Source organism: Sphaeramia orbicularis, chromosome 1, assembly GCF_902148855.1.
Source record: "Sphaeramia orbicularis chromosome 1, fSphaOr1.1, whole genome shotgun sequence".
In the NCBI taxonomy this organism is placed as follows: Eukaryota; Metazoa; Chordata; class Actinopteri; order Kurtiformes; family Apogonidae; genus Sphaeramia; species Sphaeramia orbicularis.
The window spans coordinates 45,578,131-45,598,497 of NC_043957.1; the positions used below are offsets into that span (position 1 = coordinate 45,578,131).

A 20,367-nucleotide genomic window follows, 5' to 3' on the forward strand; every position below is an offset into this window, starting at 1 on the left:
GTGTATAGGGTTCACAGAAGTCTTTTATATATTCTTGATTGTAAAGTTTTTATATTTCCTAGATAGTATTTTGTTATATGTCTTCATTTGCACATTATTAACTAAATTTAACCAAACTTGCTTATATAATCATCACGGTACATTTGTTTGGGGTTTGGGGTGGGATTCCCAAAGAATTTAGTCACCCCTAGGGCCCAATGATCCCTTCTTGCCAAAGACCCCGACAGTGTCAAACAATGGCTCTGACTGTGAGATAGATGATCATCTCTTCTGTGCATCTTTTGTAATTTTCTTTACCGGTAAAAAATAGTCTGTGAACATAATCCATAGTTCATTACCTTTCAGTCAGAAGTATGTGGTCAAACTTTTAGCTGCATATACATGGCATTTTTAGGAAACAGAACTATTTATCTCTGTATCTGCTCAATTTTATCATTTAGGCCACAAATCTGAAACTCATTGTGATATTTTATGTTTACATTTGTTTACATGAACATGAGCTGGCTGGTATCTTTAAGATGATTCATCTGAATTTGTGATGACTACAGGGTCTTGAAATGCGCGTCTGTTCAAAACACAGTTTGTTTATGACAAGTATATACTTGGTTGGAACAGATTGAACAGTGTCTACAGCAGTTTGTCAGCAGGAACACACCCAGAGCATATCAACCAACTTATGTGGTAAACAAACCTAAATAAAAGTATAAACACATTTTACCACACAAAAAATTACATTTTACAAGAACTACATAATACTGTGGTAGCCTTTTTCCATCAACTCGGCTCACTGATGATAAAAGCCTAGAAGTGTAAATGTTTCTGAAATACTGTTTTATATTTCCATACTAATTTCATTATGAGAGACCGACAGCCAAGGCATTTGACATTAATTGGAAGTTGTCTTGGAATTTCATCCCAAACACTGGACAGAAAAGCAGCTGCAGAGGCAGAAAAAGGAAACTGGTTTCTGTTATTTTACATTTACATTATGACATTTTTCAGATATTTCTTTTCTTTTGTTCACAATTTCTTGAATTTCAGTGAAACGTCTCTGATATAAAGTGAACCTTGATAATCTCTTGGAATAACTCAGTGAAGCTCTTCAGTTTGGTTGCTTCCATAAATGAGTCAAGTTTCCTGTTTTATAAAACCAGTAGTGAAATAGAACATATTACTTAACTATCATACATAACTAACATAACTATAACATATCCTATATTTTTAGTTCTTTGATTATTTCCATTGCATGTAACTTTACACTTCCTCTGTTACTCTACTTCTTTAAATCAGACATTTCAAAGTTACTTTTCAGATTACATTTTTACATCCTGTTTCTAACGTACAGTATGTTAACTTCCTGTCAGATCTCATTTCCTGATGTTTATTTCACCATTATCAATATAGAGTCAGAAGCAAATGAACAAAAATGCTAAACAAGACATAACTATGGAGTGGGGATTGGTATGTTGTATTTCTTCCCACTCCTTTTTTTTAGCTAATATATGTAGAGTATATGTTATGTCTGCACGTATAGATGTTTATATGTATATGTATCTACTCTCATTTGTCAGTATTATACATAATTTAGTTCGCTTGTGATTTTTTTAACAAACTCGAAATGAAGGATCAATCAGTCAATCAATTAATTAATCAACCACACCTAAAATTAACTAATCTAGTCAGTGAAGGCAGCAAGTACAAGCCAATTAGAAGCAGAGTAGGGCAGGTCATAGCTTCACCATCCTTGGAGAAAAAAAATAGCAATTTGGCTCAGACATTACTGAATGGTGCACATCAGGGGGATTTTAGAAGTGGGTATACCCAATGCTGACTGACAAATAAGTGGGTATACTCCGCATACCCCCTTATACCCTGGACTACACCTCTGTATTTCCAGTTGATGTGATCATGTGAAAAGTGATGTGTAAATTAATTAATCTCCTCTTCCTCAGTTATTGACCAATTTCTTGCACCCATTTGACTTAAAATCTTTATTAAATTTCTTATACATTAAAAGGCATGTGGTAAAATCAAAAAGGTTAAAAGTTTACAACAAACCATCATTCCATTGTGGTGCCATAGAGTCTACATTCCCTGAATCCTTTAAGATTAAAAAAAAAAAAAAAGATATAAATTACAGGCTGCTGTGATGTGCACTACAACAAGCAATAATCTCTTTGTGAAGAGAAAAAAGGCTGTTAGTAAATGTCCTGCAGAATCAGTGAGGTAGAGATACTCACAGGTGATGTGATAATTTAACACAGAAGGCCTATTTGTTAAAAACTTATTACTTCACCTTTTAAAAAGACAGACTTATACCCCAAGTTACCCTCCTTCCACTTATTGCAGCTTATTACAGCTACACTTTGTTCATACAGCAAGAGATGATTTGTTTTTTACATCACTGACAGATGTGCAAATTGCATTTTTTTTTTGTGCAGCAGTGAGATTCCTTATCACGACAAATCCTTTGAGAAGAGTCTCCAGTGCTGTTTATAGGCAGATGAGACAGTTGCGTTCAGCACAGGGGTGCTGGTGAACTCCACAGTGCACGGCCCGGAGCTGCAGGGAGCAGCCTCCAGCTCCAGGACAGTGATGTTGTTGGGTACGGCTGTGGTCAGGATGCTGGCTGGAACAAAAAGAGTCACCTGAGGGCCTCGGCTCGGCCAATAACGTCCCAAGTTGAAGCCATTAATCCACACTTGCCCCTGCAGAAACACATTTATGAAAACTGATTTTATTTTGTTGGTGGAACTCAGAGGTCGACTGATAGTGGATTTTTAAAGGTGGATGATTCTAGCAGGAAAAAGCTGATCTCCACAGAAAAAAATAAACACTGAGGGAAATGTACCACTTTTTACTTTATTAACTACGATAAACATCGAAGTGAACATCTACTGTAAGTTAGATTAATAAATACCCAAATAAATGCATAGTTGAACATTAAGCACAATTAAAAAGGTCTAGGTGCACTTTTAATTTATTTTCCATCAGCAATAATTGGTGACATGAAACAAAAAAGCAAACGGTAACATAGTGCTTTGGCAAAGAAAAAAAGAGGGAACAACAGAAAATGCAAAAGAAAAAGCCCAAACAAATGCACAACAGAGAAGCTAAAAATGCTTGAAGATTAAAGGATGGAGGCTCAAAAAGTCCAACTAACAGTTCACAATACAATGACGACAGTAAAAGCAAAGAGAAAAAGAAAAGAAAAAACAAATATAAGAAAAGAATTGAGAAAATAACACACCAAAGCAGAAAATAAAAAAAGATAAGAAAAGCAAAAAAGAAAAGAATGGAAAAGAAAAGAAAAACGAAAAGCTCCACTGAGTTCATTCTGTGACTTGCCTTGTTCCATTGTGGCAGTTGGATGTATGTGTCCTGAGGAAGGTCTGGGATGCCGTCAGGAATGATGAAACTTCCCTGGTAGAAGGTTGGAGGGGCGAGTGTAGCAGGCTGAGGTGGGTGTGGTGTGGTGAACTTCCCGAGGACGCCCTGACTGACGGCTTCATCGATACTGAGACTGTACATGGTCCAACCAGTGAGCACATCGGCCCCCAGAGTCAGGTTAGACACCAAACCCTGAACAAACACACACAGAGCATCACACCAAGCACACAGTATCATATAAATAGAATCAAAATATAACTCAGACCACCAAAATGCAGCATTTAATCAGACACAACTAATTCTACAAAGTAACTGATGACAACCTTGAAGTCATTGATTCCTCTTCCATAGTTGATTCGACCCATATTTTCCACCAGTACGTCCAGCTGACTGCCAGCCTTCCCCGTCACATTCATAGTTAAGGCTTTGTTTCTTTCAAGAATCCCTGCAGCCACCTTGAGAAAACAATAATTAGATAATCAACTAGTGAGGCACTATTAAGACAGTTGATGTTTACTTTTATGTGTCGCCTGTTTAAATCAGAGAACCACATAATAGCAGCTCTAGTCAGTCCCTGAAAAGCTGCTAATGTTTCACTTCTAAACTGAGATGGCACTGGTGCAATAGTCTGTATATCTTATAATGTGCACAAATTCTGTATCTCCTTTTTATTTTATTTATCCTGTATGTTGTAGGCTTGTGTTAAATGGACTTCTGTCTGTAATAAAGTTTATTATTATTATTATATAATTCAAGTAAGAATGATGAGCCCATGGATATCACTGATCCCAAGCCATCAACTAAATCTCACGTATTTTTATTCTGAAATCATCAGAATCAGAATCAGCTTTATTGGCCAAATATGTGAACACATACATTAGCTCACGTTGTACAATTTCAACATAAACATGAACACACTTAAATATAGACCTAATATAAAGAAACATTCGACTAGAAACAAGGACAACAATGGGTTGAAGTATAAAATATAGTATAAAATAAATATAAATGAGTAGATGTGTACGAAGATCCAGTCTATTTAAAATATATGTTTATGTATACAGGGTGGGGAAGCAAAATTTACAATGAACATTCAGTTGTTTTTTCTCAGCAGGCACTACGTCAATTGTTTTGAAACCAAACATATATTGATGTCATAATCATACCTAACACTATTATCCATACCTTTTTAGAAACTTTTGCCCATATGAGTAATCAGGAAAGCAAACGTCAAAGAGTGTGTGATTTGCTGAATGCACTCGTCACACCAAAGGAGATTTCAAAAATAGTTGGAGTGTCCATAAAGACTGTTTATAATGTAAAGAAGAGAATGACTATGAGACAAACTATTACGAGAAAGTCTGGAAGATACTATTAAAGAAGAATGGGAGAAGTTGTAACCCGAATATCTGAGGAACACTTGCGCAAGTTTCAGGAAGCGTGTGAAGGCAGTTATTGAGAAAGAAGGAGGACACATAGAATAAAAACATTTTCTATTATGTAAATTTTCTTGTGGCAAATAAATTCTCATGACTTTCAATAAACTAATTGGTCATACACTGTCTTTCAATCCCTGCCTCAAAATATTGTAAATTTTGCTTCCCCACCCTGTAGACCTAATATAAAGAAACATTCGACAAGAAACAAGGACAACAATGGGTTGAAGTATAAAATAAATATAAATAAATGAGTAGATGTGTATGAAGATCCAGTCTATTTAAAATATATGTTTATGTATATCTTATTTACAGTGAGGATTTATGTTGCCAAAGCTGTCATCAGGGTCATTCTATTAAAAACTGGTTTATTAACTTTAAACATTGTGCCGCTCAATGTGAACTTTACAAGCTCTCATTTTCCACAAATAAATGCACTAAATCCAGCTTCCAAGTGTTGGGTCGTGACCCAAAAATGGATTGCAGACTCGTTCTGAACGGGTTATGAAACATCTGGTCAACAAATTTATTTTAAAGGCTTAATATATCTGTGGTAGAGCTCTGACTCATGATTGACAGGCTAAGATTATGTTCTTATTTGTAGGCGAAATGAAGCACAAATCTGACCCTGAATATGCAAAATGTCAGGTTTTTTTTTATAGATTTACCAACATTGACAATAAAAAGACACCGAAACCCCAGTGTGATGTGTTGAAACTGAAATGTCATTTAGAACAGAAGTGTATTAAATGAAACACAGTAGTGATGTTCATTCAGTTTGTCACTAAGCAACATGTTTCTAACACCGGCCATTTAAAAAAATTATCTGCTTCAGAGATTAAATGTGCTCACTCTTACATAATTTCATAAGATCAAATACAAAACAAATGACAAAAGTGCTAGTTGGCTAAGGTTTTCAAGACATATCATGAAGTGTTATTACATATATGTCATTACACAGTAATATAATAGATTTATAAATATTACTGTTGAGTGAACCTCAAAGTAGATGTATTGTAATGTGCAGACAGTGTTTTGAAGTAAAAGTTGTAGAACAGACACAAACATTTCTTTTGAGTAAAACACATCCTTCCATTAATTCATCGAATTTCACATTATGAATAAATACTGAATCTTGAAAACTTTAGCTAAGTCGCACTTTGGACTTCATTTTTCTTTGTCACTACTTTTATTCTGGAGGCATTTTACTTGTTGACATTATTTGCTCTGAATGTAGCATTGAAAATACTGACTGTGTGTATTTTGTAAAAAAAAAAAAAAAAAAAAAAAAAAAGTTTTATTGTAGCCAGAGACATAAACCGACTGGACACTGAGGTTTACCTTTAGGTTAACAAGTTTTATTTCTTTAAAAAACGGCTTGTGTTCAGTAATCAGTCCATTTACACTGCCTCAGCTGCTATTACAGAATATACATGAGACGTTCAGGTGCATTCGGAAAAAAAAAAGCACCAAAAATATAAGAATGGACTCTCTTTTTCTACAAAGTTTATGTAAAACAATGTGTTACACTACTCAGGTGCACCCCCTTGAATGGCTCGCAGCAAATAACATCAAAATAAAAAAAGAAAAAAAAAACAACAACAACAAAAAATATAGATAGACAGATAGATAGATAGATAGATAGATAGATAGATAGATAGATAGATAGATAGATAGATAGATAGATAGATAGATAGATAGATAGATAGATAGATAGATAGATAGATAGATAGATAGATAGATAGATAGATAGATAGAGGGATGGATGGATGGATGGATGTGTAGGGTCCCTGCATAAGTCTATAAAATAAAAGTGCAACACAACAAAAGTAAGCATAAGCAGCAGGATTCCCTCGCAATATAAAAGTGGGTTGTGAATGTTTCCAGTAGATACCAACATAATCCAAAATAAACATGCATATAAACTATCGAAGCAAATGTGTGCCATCAGAGATTGAAAGGTTGTATTTTGCAATAATTTTTTTTGAATGGCTGTATTTCATAATTTGAATTTTTTTTATCGTTGATTTTTTTTTTTTAATTGTTGAATTTTTACACATAGATTTTCATATTCTGAATTCAATTATTCCAAAAAAATGTTTTAATTCAATATTCTCAAATACAATGTGTTTCAAATTCAATCTAAAAAATTCAACCTAAAAAAATTCGATATAACATCTTGGCCAGGCAAAACTAATGGAGTACCGAGCCACTCGATCTAACTTTCACCCAGTCATGCGTCGCGCCGAAGATCACATAATGCTCAGGAAGTGGCACTATAAAATTTGGACCATAAATAATCAGACTTCCTCAAAGAAGAAAAAACAAAACAAAACAATGTAGCATAACTTTGTTCTCGGCATAGTTTTGTGATAAACTGTGTTGTTTACTTTTAATTGATGTAACAATTAATAGTGGTAGAGAATTCTGACATGGCGGCCCGCTCTGTTTTTAATACGATGGTTGGATTCGTTGTTTCAGACTTACCCCGTCCACAGACACATACGCTCTGTCGTGAACTCCATTCAGTGGAGACGACAGTGGAGTTGGTTTACTGCAGTTCACTGGCAGTTTTGTCCTGTAGAGCACGTAACCGAAGACCTGCACAGAGTGAAATGTGTTAAACTATCAGCAATGCAGCAATGCAAAAAAAAAACACAAAACAATACGCTGTCCACTGCAAAGGAGTTCCCATTAAAAAAAAAAAAAGACAGTTAAATGTATCTGAAAAATCTGTTGCATCATACATTTAATAATCAAGACAATTATATAATGTAAACTAGAAGCACTCGGAGAGCGCAGACCTCCGCCAAGGCTGATCAGTGGCCCCCCCCCGTGGGCCCCCCCACCCCTGATCACCACCAAAATTTCATCATTTCTTCCTCATCCCATTTCCAACAAACCCTGAAAATTTCATCCAAATCTGTCCATAACTTTTTGAGTTATGTTGCACACTAACGATCAGTGCCCCCCCCCGTGGGCCCCCCCACCCCCGATCACCACCAAAATTTCATCATTTCTTCCTCATCCCATTTCCAACAAACCCTGAAAATTTCATCCAAATCTGTCCATAACTTTTTGAGTTATGTTGCACACTAACGATCAGTGCCCCCCCCCCCGTGGGCCCCCCCACCCCCGATCACCACCAAAATTTAATCATTTCTTCCTCATCCCATTTCCAACAAACCCTGAAAATTTCATCCAAATCTGTCCATAACTTTTTGAGTTACGTTGCACACTAACGGACAGACAAACAAACAAACAAACAAACAGATAGACAAACAAACAAACCCTGGCAAAAACATAACCTCCTTGGCGGAGGTAAAAAGCCAAAGCTTTTACTTGCTCAGCCTCAGTTGGATGTACACAGCAAACTCAAGTCAACTGCATTAGTTATTAGAAGTAAATTTAGTCAAACTACAGCCAAATACCTAAGAGAATAAATTAACTCATGAATCCCTCTTAGTTAAGTTACTCAAGTGTTTTGTTTTTTTTATGATGTCCTCTTTCTCTACATGTTTGCAGTCAACACCCACCTCCTGTTATTATGTTTGAGTTTATTCAGAGGTCTTTACTTCACTTTTATCGTTCATTATTTATTTTTTTCCATTTACATCTTCTAGTCTGAACATTCTTTTAGTTTGTCTGTTTGTTGGTTCTTACTTTGAATAATAATAATAATAATGATGATGATAATAATAATGATAATAATAATAATAATAATAATAATAATAATAATAATAATAATAATAATAATAATAATAATAATAATAAAAATAATAACATCCATCCATCAATGTGCCTTCAATAAGTTTTTTTTTTCTTTTTTACTTTGGTAATGTGGGATAAAATGGAACATGATGAAAAGCTACAAACAGAACAGAACAGAATAAAACTGAATCCAATCCAATCCAATCCAATCCAATACAATACAATGTACCTGGTTCAGTTCTAGGAAGGTCTGGGGGTAAACGCTTTTGACAGCTCCAGAGAGAGACAGCTTTTCTAGTGCGTCTGATACCGTCTCCAACTACAGAGACAATAAATTACAGTTTAGTTTTCATTCTTCTTTATTTAGAATCATCTGACATTACTGTTCAAATAATGTCAGAGGGCACAAAAAGGACAAACTGAGAGTGAGCTTCAGCAGCTGAATACCTTCTTCATCACCACAGCCCCGTATGAGTACTTAGGAGTCGTTGGTGGAATCGGTCCCTGTGGTATTTTACGATACTGTTGTAAAAAGACAGAGCAGATGTTGTACAGTAAAAGCACTGCTTCCTATGGTGTTAAAATAATTAGACAGAATGAGAAACGCGCCCTGCTTTGCGAACCATTTTGATCACTTCTCGGATTGCGAAGTACTTCTCGGTGAGATCTCCTGCTTCGCTCAGCGGGGCGTCGTAGTCATAGCTCGTCGGCTGAGGACTGTACGGTTCATTGGCACCTGGATGTTCAACCAGAGTTAGAAGTGGGTTAGGGTTAGGGTTAGGGGTTAGGGTTAGGGTTAGGGTTTTTTAAAGCCTTGTCACATCTCTCGACTAATGTATTCTCACCATTCCAGTATCCAAAATTCGTTCCTCCTATGAACATGTACCTGTGAAGAGACGAATGAAACCAACATTTAGACTCATTTGAGTAAAAACATGCTAATTTGTGTCTGACGCTATTATTTAGGCATAAATCGACTGAAAATTGGTAGAGCTGCATAAAATATTATTTGAGCATCGTCATCGCAATGTACGTAATAGTCACATCGCAGGTCCTGCAATGTAAGAGCCAAATGAACTCAATGTGTTCACATCTAATTTCAACCTGGGTACCTGACACACACTGCACAAAGCGATCCACAATCTTTTTTTTTTTTTTTGATCAATTTTTTTTATTTATTTTCATTGTGCATCTCCAAAAGCACAATACACAAAAAGAGAGAAATTCACATTTTATGATATAAGATTTTGTGACACACAAAGTATAAACCCCACCCCCCAGAAATAATGGTGACCCCCATACGAACCCAACCTGGATCTCAAAATACGAAAACCACTAATAAAAACAAATACACATATATAGATGAAAATGAGTATAATTTACAGATATAAATAGATAACTGACCAGGATAGTCATAGATAATTATGTTGAACTCTTTCTTTAACCGTATTGTAAACAGCATCCCACATACTGAGGGTTTTTGCGGCTGGCTGCGTGCATCCGGGCCACTGACCTCTCCATTATAACTATATCTAGAAAATAACTGATCCATTGTTGCCGTGATAAAGTATGAGGCGGCTGCCATCTCAATGCCAGCATTTTCTTGGCTGCGGTGAGGGCAGCCCATAATATACGCCTCTGCTAATCATTCTTAATCAGTTTGCCTAAGCAGACCACGCCCCTGCACATGGAGTGAGTCGCTGGTAACAACACTGAAAAATGAGCAACGGACAAGAGAAAATCACCAAAAACGAAGACTTGGTGCCAAAAAGAAAAGCAACGTCAGTTATCTGGAATTATTTCAGCTACAAGAAGGATGATACTGAAACACATGTTCTGTCGATAGTGCCTTGCACCTGTTGCCGCGACAAGGGAAACAGAACTTTTTATTGGATGTTTGATTTTATTAAATGTTTTGATTTTATTAGATGTCTTATTTATTGGTATTAATCATTTTATTTTGTGGCACTGAAGAGTGTAAGCTCTACCCAGTTTCATTGTGTAGACAATGACAATAAACTTATTCTATTCTGTTCTATTCTATTCTAGATTCAAGATTCAAGAGTTTTACTGTCATATGCACAGCAAAAACAGGTAGTTATAATATGCAATGAAATTCTTATTCTGTTCATCTCCCTAAAAACACAACACTAAAAATAAATAAGAATAGGGGAAACAATAGCAATAATAATAATTCTATTCTATTCTAATTTGTTTGACCATTTATGTCAGCACCACACAGCTATTATATCCTATTATATATTTTTTCATATTGCAATATATATCACAGGGTTAAAAAAAATCGCAATATCAGTTTTTTCCAATATCGTGCAGCCCTATATTTTGAGCTGATATTGGAGTTATGATGGGGCCAGTTTCATGAGGATGTTTTAGACTGTAGTGTTTCAGATTTCCTCTCAGATTAGTCTAAAGCTGCCTTTTCCAAACCTAGGATCGGGACCCAAAATGGGTCACAGGGTTGTTTTTATTGTGTCACCATCTGGGAGAGTAATATAACCTGCACTGCTCTGCCAAAAGAAAAGTTACATGTAATATTTCATTCCACTGTTTACAGCTTTAACAACAAGGACACATTCACCATGGCTTTGCCCGTGCCACGCAACTCTTATGCAAGAAATGTGTCATTATTTATTTCCATGCAAAGTTGTTTTAAATTTTGGCAAAGATCTTGTATTAACGATGGGAGAGTCAGACCACCGTGTAAAGCAGGGGTGTCAAACTCATTTTCTTCCAGGGGCCACATTCAGCCTAATTAAATCTCCAGTGGGCCGGACCAGTAAAATAAGAACACAAAAACCTATAAATAATGACAACTCCATGTTTTTCCTCTTTGTTTTAGTGCAATAAAAAACATTAAATTATGAAAATATGTCTATTTACAAACTATCCTCTCGAAAGAGATGTGAATAACCTGAAAAAAGTGCAATTTTAACAATACTATACATTAATACTATTTTTTTCACATTAAACCAAGAAGATTAGTGGTAGTTACCATTAATTATAGGTAATTATTATGCTGTTATTTTACTTTAGATCATATTGGTCTGTATGTGGAACATGAACTAAAAACAAGTTCAATATCCTTTATTGTTAATATTTTCAGTGTAATTTTTGTACTTTTCAAATTCATCCCATGTGCTGGATTGGACCCTTTGGCGTGCCGGTTTTGGTCCACAGGCCGAATATTTGACACCCCTACTGTAAAGTCGAGTAAATGTTTGCCTCATTTGATCTTTTTCATTGTTTTCATCTTGTTGAATGAGAAATCAGATTAAACTCATTTAGTCTATTCTGATTTAATACAGAGGCCAACACACACATTCAATTTAAATCAAATGAAACACTGACGGAAAATTAACAAAATGAACCACATAAGGACTGAGTGATAAAATCTGAGACTACAGGTGTGTTTTCGTTTTGTTGCATCTTTCATCTTGCGTTTGTCACTTGTTAAATTAAATGTTGTTGTTTTTTTTAATACACTATTTTCATCTTCATTTCATTTTAATCTTATGCATGTGTGAGCTTTAAAGTGTTAGACGTACAAGTTGACGTTCGCTCCGAGGAAGAGGATCTGATTGAGGGATTTGGTGACGGCAGCAGTCGACACAACGGAGTGACGTGACCCCCAGTGGTCCAGCCAACCGGTGTAGAACTCAGAGTTCACCTGAGGAACAAGACTGTCTTAGTATGTTGATATTTTTATATATTTGTATTTCACACTGTTTTACTGTGTGTTTGCTTTTGTACTAAAGGGAGCTGCACTGCAATCTCATTGTATTTCAAGTACAATGAAAAGAAACCTTTATATTTCCATTTCTATTTCTAAGAGGCAGCTCGATGAGGTTCTGAGACTAAAGGTGTCAGTCCCAGGCTATCTTCTGATTCGCTGTTTTTGCAGGGTTATATAACGAAAATTCAGGATTTTCCCTAGTTTTGGTGAGGAATTAGGGCCAATGATGGCTTTTGTCAATACTTGGTTGTTCTTTTGTTTTGTTTTATTTTTTGACTAAAAACCGACATTTTTCAATACTGTTGGACTTAAGTTTTTATTATATTTTAACAATAGTGTAAAGAAACAAATCTGCTAGAACCCAATTGCACTTTTGTAAATAACTGACATGAAAAAGAAAAAAAAGACTGTCTCCTCAGTGAAACCAAAGAGTTTTTATTTAGATTGCTCCATCTGCTGTACGTGTAATAATACGCAGAAAACTCTGTTGTTTATTTCTCAGAGTCTTTATAAAGACACAACAAGAACTTTCGGGAAGAAATACATGTGCTCAGTATTAAAAATGTAAAAACCAAACAAAGGTGTTTTTAACTAAATGACTTCTATGAGCTAAAGTCAGTATTGAATGCGTCCTCTTTACCTCTTGACTCCTTTAGTACATGATGAATTCTCTTGTATATTATACTACACTTGCTTAAAAACATCCACTTCTTTAGACTTGGGCTGTCTCATTTTGTCCTCCTTAAAGATGACCCCATATAGTTTCTATACATTCATACTTTGTGGTAAAATTATCATTTTCATTGCCGCTTATAGATTTCCTGCATATTCCAGTGGTATTTTGATGCAGAGGTTGATGAATGCATATGTGTGGACATTATAATCTTGCTAAAACAACACTTCTGCGTGCAGACTTTTGCACAGGACTGTGTGTTTTGAGGGGAAATACTTACCAAAGGTCCTTGAGGTTCAACGTGTCTCTGTGCATTAAAGGCAGCAGTTACATTTGCACCTACAAGAACCAAACGTTACTATATACATTTGTGCAAGTTCCACATGATTTATGATTAATCCAACTTAAGACAGGCTTTACTCATCAACATTACCTAACCAATAACTCAGTTTGTATTTTTAGCTTTAAACTTTCACTTCAATTCATTTTTTTTTTTAGATTTCAAGTGTAAAATGACAGCGCACAATTTGCTGTGAATTGCAGAACATCAGTGGACTCTTGACACCTACCGGGCCCAAAATCCACAGTGGCATAGAGGCCTTGGATAGAGCCACACTTTAAGTATCCAAGTCCAGCGCCATCCGTGGTGAAGAGAACCACATCATCCCCCAGGTGTGATCGGAACAACTTGGTGAGGTGACGCATGTAGTTATAGTCACAGGCAAAATAGCTGCCGTATTCATTCTCCACCTGCCGAACATAGAAAGGTAAACATTCAAGTCATGTCAATTTACTCATTTGTATGATAAGCATGGACTTCAAAAAGCAAAAGTACATGATGTGAGAAAAATATATGATACATATGAATAAAATAGATGCATAACATATAAAAACATATAAAAAATAAAGTGGAAAAAAAATACAATAATCAACAGCCGCAGATGCAAACCTGCAGAAATCAGCTTTAAACTCACCTGCACAGTGATGATCGGACCCCCGTTCTGATACAGGAATGGTTTAATCATTGGCAGTATCTTCCCCATCCACTTATCAACTGCTGCAACATAATCTGAAATATACACGTTATACTTTAGATAGAAATGCATAAACTACAGCCATGAGTGGAACCTCTCTGTTTAATTTTCATTCTCACCTGGATCTGAGGACCGCAACACAATGTTCTTCTTGTTGAGAAGCCAAGCAGGCAGCCCCCCCTGCATGACAACATGGATATGTGTGTTATATATATCACCCCCGTTTTGTCACTTCTTCATTGGCTTCCAGTCAAATCTCGTATTGAATTTAAAATTTTAGTCCTGACTTTCCGGGCGCTGCATGGTCAGGACCCCTTGTATATTGCAGTAAAAGCAGCTCAAGATTACCTCCGCCAAGGAGGTTATGTTTTTGCTGGCGTTGGTTTGTCTGTCTGTTGGTTTGTCTGTCTGTCCATGTGCAAGATAACTCAAAAAGTTATGGACAGATTTGGATGAAAATTTCAGGAAATGTTGATACTGGCACAAGGAACAAATGATTACATTTTGGTGGTGATCGGGGGGGTCACTGATCTGCCTTGGCGGAGGTCTGTGCTCTCCGAGTGCTCTTCTAGTTTAGGAAAGCTTTTGGTTGATGGATTTATCCTTTTTTATTTATTTTATGAAATTATTCTTATGTTGTTTTATTGCACCCATTTCATGTACAGCACTTTGTGATTTTTATCTGTGAAAAGCACTTTAGAAATAAACTTTACCTACTTACTTACTTACTTACTATATACGTAACTGGACACTAACGAGATGAGTGTGAATGCGATTTAAGGCCTGTTTCACATCCAGTCATTCTGGCTGCAGATTTTGATGATGCCCCCAATTTGGATAATGAAAATATTACATGAAGACATCAGTTAATGGTGTGTTTTTTTTAATAGTGGTTTCATGTTTTTCTAACCTCCCATGTGACTAACGTGTCTATGAGATGACAGGAAATGAGATTAACTTAGCTGTTAAACTGGAAAAAAAGTGTTTTGTGTCAGTCAAGTCACAGCAGCCTATCATCAACTCTTTATGCCAAAAGTTGCAGTTTTAAGGTGTTTTCTTGTACAAGATGCAACAGGTTTCACATTCAGTTTTGTCATCAAGTGTCAACATGGAAATAAGCCCAGCACGTTATTTAAGTCCTGTGAAAATCCTAAAATATTTAAATGTAGAGGTTACCTGACAGTGGGCTGTTTAAAGGCTGATTTAATAGAAGTCAGAAGCTGATAGCCCACTAACTGTTTCCAATCCTAATACATTTTGAATCAAGAACCCATCATGCATATCCAAATCTGACTAATTTCACTGTATTAAAACATAGTAATACCTGATGTGAACACTAAGTCAAAAGAATAAACGTCCCAACACATCTGAATCAATGAACATCCAACAATTAATTAATAAATGGTGGAATGAACTAGGGCCGTAACTAATGACTATTTCAAGAGTTGACTAGTCATGGACTACTGTAATGACTAGTCACATTATACTATTATAATAAAAAAAAACAAAAAAAACAATGGTTCTTATTTATATTCATTGCAGCAAAAAATACATTTTCTTTCCTTTAACAAAAACTTTGAGTGTATGATAATTAGGATGTGTAAAACAGTTTGTTCAACAAATATTGCAGCAGCAATAAAATACTTTTTTGCCTTAAACAGATTTTGTGCACAACAATTACAGTGCATAACAAAGTTCGTTAAACAAACAACTAAATATTCAGAAGCTACAATCAGCAATAAAATAAGCATTAATCTTTAAACAAAAGTGCATGACGTCACTAATGACCTAAACTAATTGAACATGAACTACACTGGTCTACAATTTTTCAGAAATGATTTGCTTCAGACATTAAATGTGCTAAATGTTACGTATTTTAATAAGATTAATTGGAAAATAAATGACAAAAGTGCCGGTTTGCTGATGTTTTCAAGGTATATGATTAAGTGTTATTACACATATATATTGGTTTATATACATTTATATAATAGTTTTATAAATCTTCCACTAAATAGAACCTGTAAAAGTGAATGTATTCTAATGTGCAGACAGTGTTTTGAAGTAGATCTTGTAGCTCTGAGACAAATATTCCTTTTGAGTCAAACCCAGTCCCTCGTTAATTCTTGAGTTTCACATTTTGACCCAAGGCTGTATCTTGGAAAGTTCAGCCAACCAGCATTTTTGACTTGATTTTTCTTTATCAGTGACTCTCATGTGGTAAAATTTCATTACTTTTATTCTGGAAGCATTTTCCTTGTAGACCAGTGCTATTTGTCAACATAGAGTTGTCGAAGTGGAATTACTATTATTTTCCCCTAAAAGTCAATATTCCCAATTAATTCTAATATTATTAGTAATATTTATTTACTATCAGCTCCAACTTCATTGCTAATAGTTGAGAGAATGTCTATTAGTGCAGATTAATGGGCCAAAACATTCAATTATTCCATCTGTACTTATAGCTGCAGTGGTGGATAGTTTTCTTTTTAGTGTCACTGGCCAAAAAATCTTTCAGCATGTTGTAATTTGAGTAGTCTGAGGAAATGGGACATCTGCATTTACTTTTCAGGCTGTAGAAAATATATAAAATCTACTCAGTGGCACAGGTTTTGTGTAATCACAGGTATTTTCAGACAGGTAGGGGGTTAAAAATGTGATGGCCAGCTGTACATATATTCCATCTGAACCTCCAGACTCTACCCAACAAGACCTTAAATCTTCAACTCATTAACAGCATCTCTCACCATGTCCCACTCTGCACAGATGTAGGGCCCGGGTCGAAGGATGACCGGGAAACCGATGTCCTGAGCCAGCTGAAGAAAATACTCCAGGTCTCTGTCTCCACTGAAGTTGTACTGGCCTGGAGTTTCCTCGTGGTAGTTCCAGGGGATGTATCTTCAAAATCAGATAAGTATGAGATTCATCCAAACACATACATTATTTTCACAGCAATTCTTTACTGAAATTATAAATGTGCTGCACTGCACATTAAAACACACATGACTGAACCCCTGGAGTATTCAGAAAGTAAACCTACGTCTGGATGGCGTTCAGTCCTGCCAGGTACATCTTGAGCAGTCGGTCTTTCCAGTAGACTCTGGGGATTCTGCTGTAATGGATACTTCCTGATATGTACCGAAACATTTCCCCATCTTTCCTGAAGCAGTTGTTCTGGTAGTCCACGGAGAATGACCTGGGTACACCGAACTGCAGGGAAACATGACACAGATTTAGACTCACACCTGCACCTGAGTGTGCACAAAGAGATTTGATTTTTACACAAAGTGCGTGTGTACGTTGTGTTCCAGGGTTCGGTTGAAGGTTACTGTTTTTATGATGCAGAGATGATGCTTCATGTGACTTGGTGTCATATACAAATGACTAAGTGGTGAACAATGTCTGGAACCCAACATGTTATGTCATTTTATATTAACTGCTTTTGACTTGCTGTTGATGTAGGCTGCTCATTCTAAACTAAGAAGAATTTGAGTGACAATAACTGCTTTGCATGAGCTGTGACAACATTGGAGATATCACAAAAATTGTATCATCACCCAAATGCATGCTCCATTTTGAAACACTGGGCTCTGATCCTATGTTTTGGCTGCAAAATCTTTATCAATTTATTTTATTTTACTTGGCACTTATAGAGAGAATGATGTTTTTATGAAGGAAAAACTTGCAAAATGTGTCAAATGAAGCATAACAAAGACAAAGACAAACAACATGTTTTATAACAGTAGGTTAGTAGGCTTATAACAGACTGTGATCCAAAACCCAGTTTAGAAACAGCACTTCCTCCCTTCAGTTTCATATTTTTTTTAACCCTTTCATGCATGAATAATGTAAACCTTCAAGATGAAGATCAAGATCAAGATTTTTTTTTCAGGAGTGTTTTTTTTCCTCTTTAGGCATTAAAACAATAATGCGATTGAATACTTTTTTATTAACCTATTTTTCATGAGGTTGCAAAAATGTCCATTCAGCTGGATATCATACATTTAATTTTTGAAGCAAAGAAACATGTTATTAGCGTGTTCTTTTGTTGGAAGCTCCAAGAAAAAGTCTGTATTTGTCTCGGTCTCATTTTTATAAATTAATTTTGACTTAATCTGATCACAAACAAAGCATTACTTAGTATGAAGGATCCACCCCAGGAGGAAATGTATGCTGATCAAAATGTTCCAACCAACCCATACTATCCTAAAAACGTATGAAGTGAAATAAAGGAATCCTATCTTAAAACACTGACTAATATGTGATTAAACTTAAGACTTTAACTATCTAAATTAAAATAATATTTCAATGTATTTACTGATATACTGTTTGAAATCTAGGAAATAAAAACATTTTCAATGCTGCTAATCTGATGTTTTCTCACATTTTAACATATACTAATACTAGTCATTACTCACTTCATGGAGATAATATGCAAAAAAAAAAAAAAACTTTCTGTTTAACCCTTTCATGTATACTGGTCACTACAGTGGACAGCTATTCTACAGCTGATCTCTTATATATTCATGGATTTTTTTGTTTGTTTGTTTGTTTCTTTTTGCACATATCTTTATTAAAGTTTTAAGACACTACATATCTTTTCTGACATGAATTGGTAACATTGTGTAGATCTCCCCTGAGCATACTCTCACCCCCAGAACTACAAGCCCCCCCCCCACCTTAGTTTTTACACAATTTATCTGTAAATACATGTTTCTTCGTTTCAAAAATGAAATACAAGGTGTCCAGCTGAATGGACATTTTTGTAACTTCATATAAAACAGGTTCATAAGATCATTTTTATTATTAGTAGTATTAGTAGTACGTCTTTTTTTTTTTTTACTTTATTTTTTGTTTTTTATATAGTATGTATGTATTTATTTATTTATCAATCATACGAAAATTTTCAATTGCATTGTTTTTTTCATGCCTAAAGAAGAATAAAAACACTCAGGAAAAAAATCTCGATTAAGGTTCTCATAATTCATGCATGAAAGGGTTAAAGAAAAAAAAAAAAAAAGCAATAAAGAGCTGCTCATTTACACTCAAACATGTTAGTGCAGATCAGGTTTAACAAGAACAGGAAAGTTACAGTAATGGTCTGAATGTCAGTGTATAGGATGGTGCATAAGCGTCCACTGTGTTGGCTGATATGGAACTAAAACAAAACCCATGAATATATAAGAAAACAACTGGAGAGTAACTGTCCACTGGAGTGACCACTATGCATGAAAGGGTTAATCAGAGTACTGAATTTACTCAAGAAGACAAAAATCATTGAGTTGCCAAGTGTTTATCTATATAATTCCATGACCATCTTCAGATGTTTTTGTTTTGGACTTCATTTTTGAGGATGTAAACACTTAAAAAAAAATCTGATGTACTTACAGAAGTTCCCAGCAGCAGCAGCAGCAGTATCAGAGTGTGTCCAGATCTGAGCACAGACATGTCCAGTCCAGTTTAATACACAGTCACATTAATGTACGCATATACGCAGTTTCTACCTCGGCACACACAGGTCTTCACTTCCTTGTGCTATTCTCAGACATTTTTGTTTTTTTGAATGAGTAGAGTCATGTGATGCGGAAGTAGAGTCATGTGATCATGTGCTACAGCTGTAGTGACACATATTGACCAGAAGGTGGCAGTGTTTATTCAGAGTTTAAATGGAGCCAGTAGACCCAGTTAACTATCACACTGGTCTACAAGTAAAATGCTTCCAGAACAAAAATAGTTCAACTTTACCAAATCTGAGTCACTAATAAAGACAAATTTAGTCAAAAGTGGTAGTTGGTTGTAGTTTCACAGATACAGTCTTGGGCCAAAATGTGAAATTCTGAGGATTAATGCGAGAATGGGTTTTATTCAAAAGGAATATTTGTCTCAGAGCAACCAGATCTACTTCAAAACACTGTCTGTACATTATAATACATTCACTTTTCAGGTTCTTTCTAGTGGAACATTTATAAATCCATTGTATAAATGTACATAAACCAACAGCATATGTATAATAACACACCATCATATATAATGAAAACATGAGCTAACCAGCACTTCTGTCATTTGTTTTCTGATTCATCCTATTAAAATATGTAAGATTTAGCACATTTAATGTCTAAGGCGGATAGTTTCTAAGAAATTGTAGAACAGTGTTAGATGAACAGTTTAGGGATCTTTAGGTTGTTGCAAATTCTATCGGCCAACACTGGGAAAGAAGATAAATTATGAATTAATACATTCACTGATAATTTTTTAATTTATTATAATGTTGCTAATACAGCAATGTTTTTGTGGGGTCCTGTAAAGCTGTGGGTGTTGCGTACTGTGTTTGTACAACAATAAACAACTAAATGATTAGATTTTAAGTTAAGT

At 35.4% G+C, this 20,367-nt stretch overlaps 1 protein-coding gene across 1 annotated transcript; it reads right to left on the bottom strand.

The window, feature by feature from the left end:
• Window positions 1–1,976: 1,976 nt before the first annotated feature.
• Window positions 1,977–19,562, bottom strand: glb1 (galactosidase, beta 1). The gene is made up of 16 exons (XM_030139982.1): window positions 19,384–19,562; window positions 17,036–17,205; window positions 16,743–16,893; window positions 14,118–14,178; window positions 13,939–14,033; window positions 13,534–13,714; window positions 13,245–13,303; window positions 12,104–12,225; window positions 9,383–9,423; window positions 9,161–9,273; window positions 8,985–9,059; window positions 8,767–8,856; window positions 7,314–7,427; window positions 3,714–3,845; window positions 3,349–3,582; window positions 1,977–2,708 (listed from the first exon to the last, which is right to left on the bottom strand). Exons 1-16 carry the CDS (start codon window positions 19,441–19,443, stop codon window positions 2,457–2,459), a joined length of 1,950 nt encoding a protein of 649 aa, XP_029995842.1. The 5' UTR covers window positions 19,444–19,562; the 3' UTR covers window positions 1,977–2,456.
• Window positions 19,563–20,367: the final 805 nt, after the last annotated feature.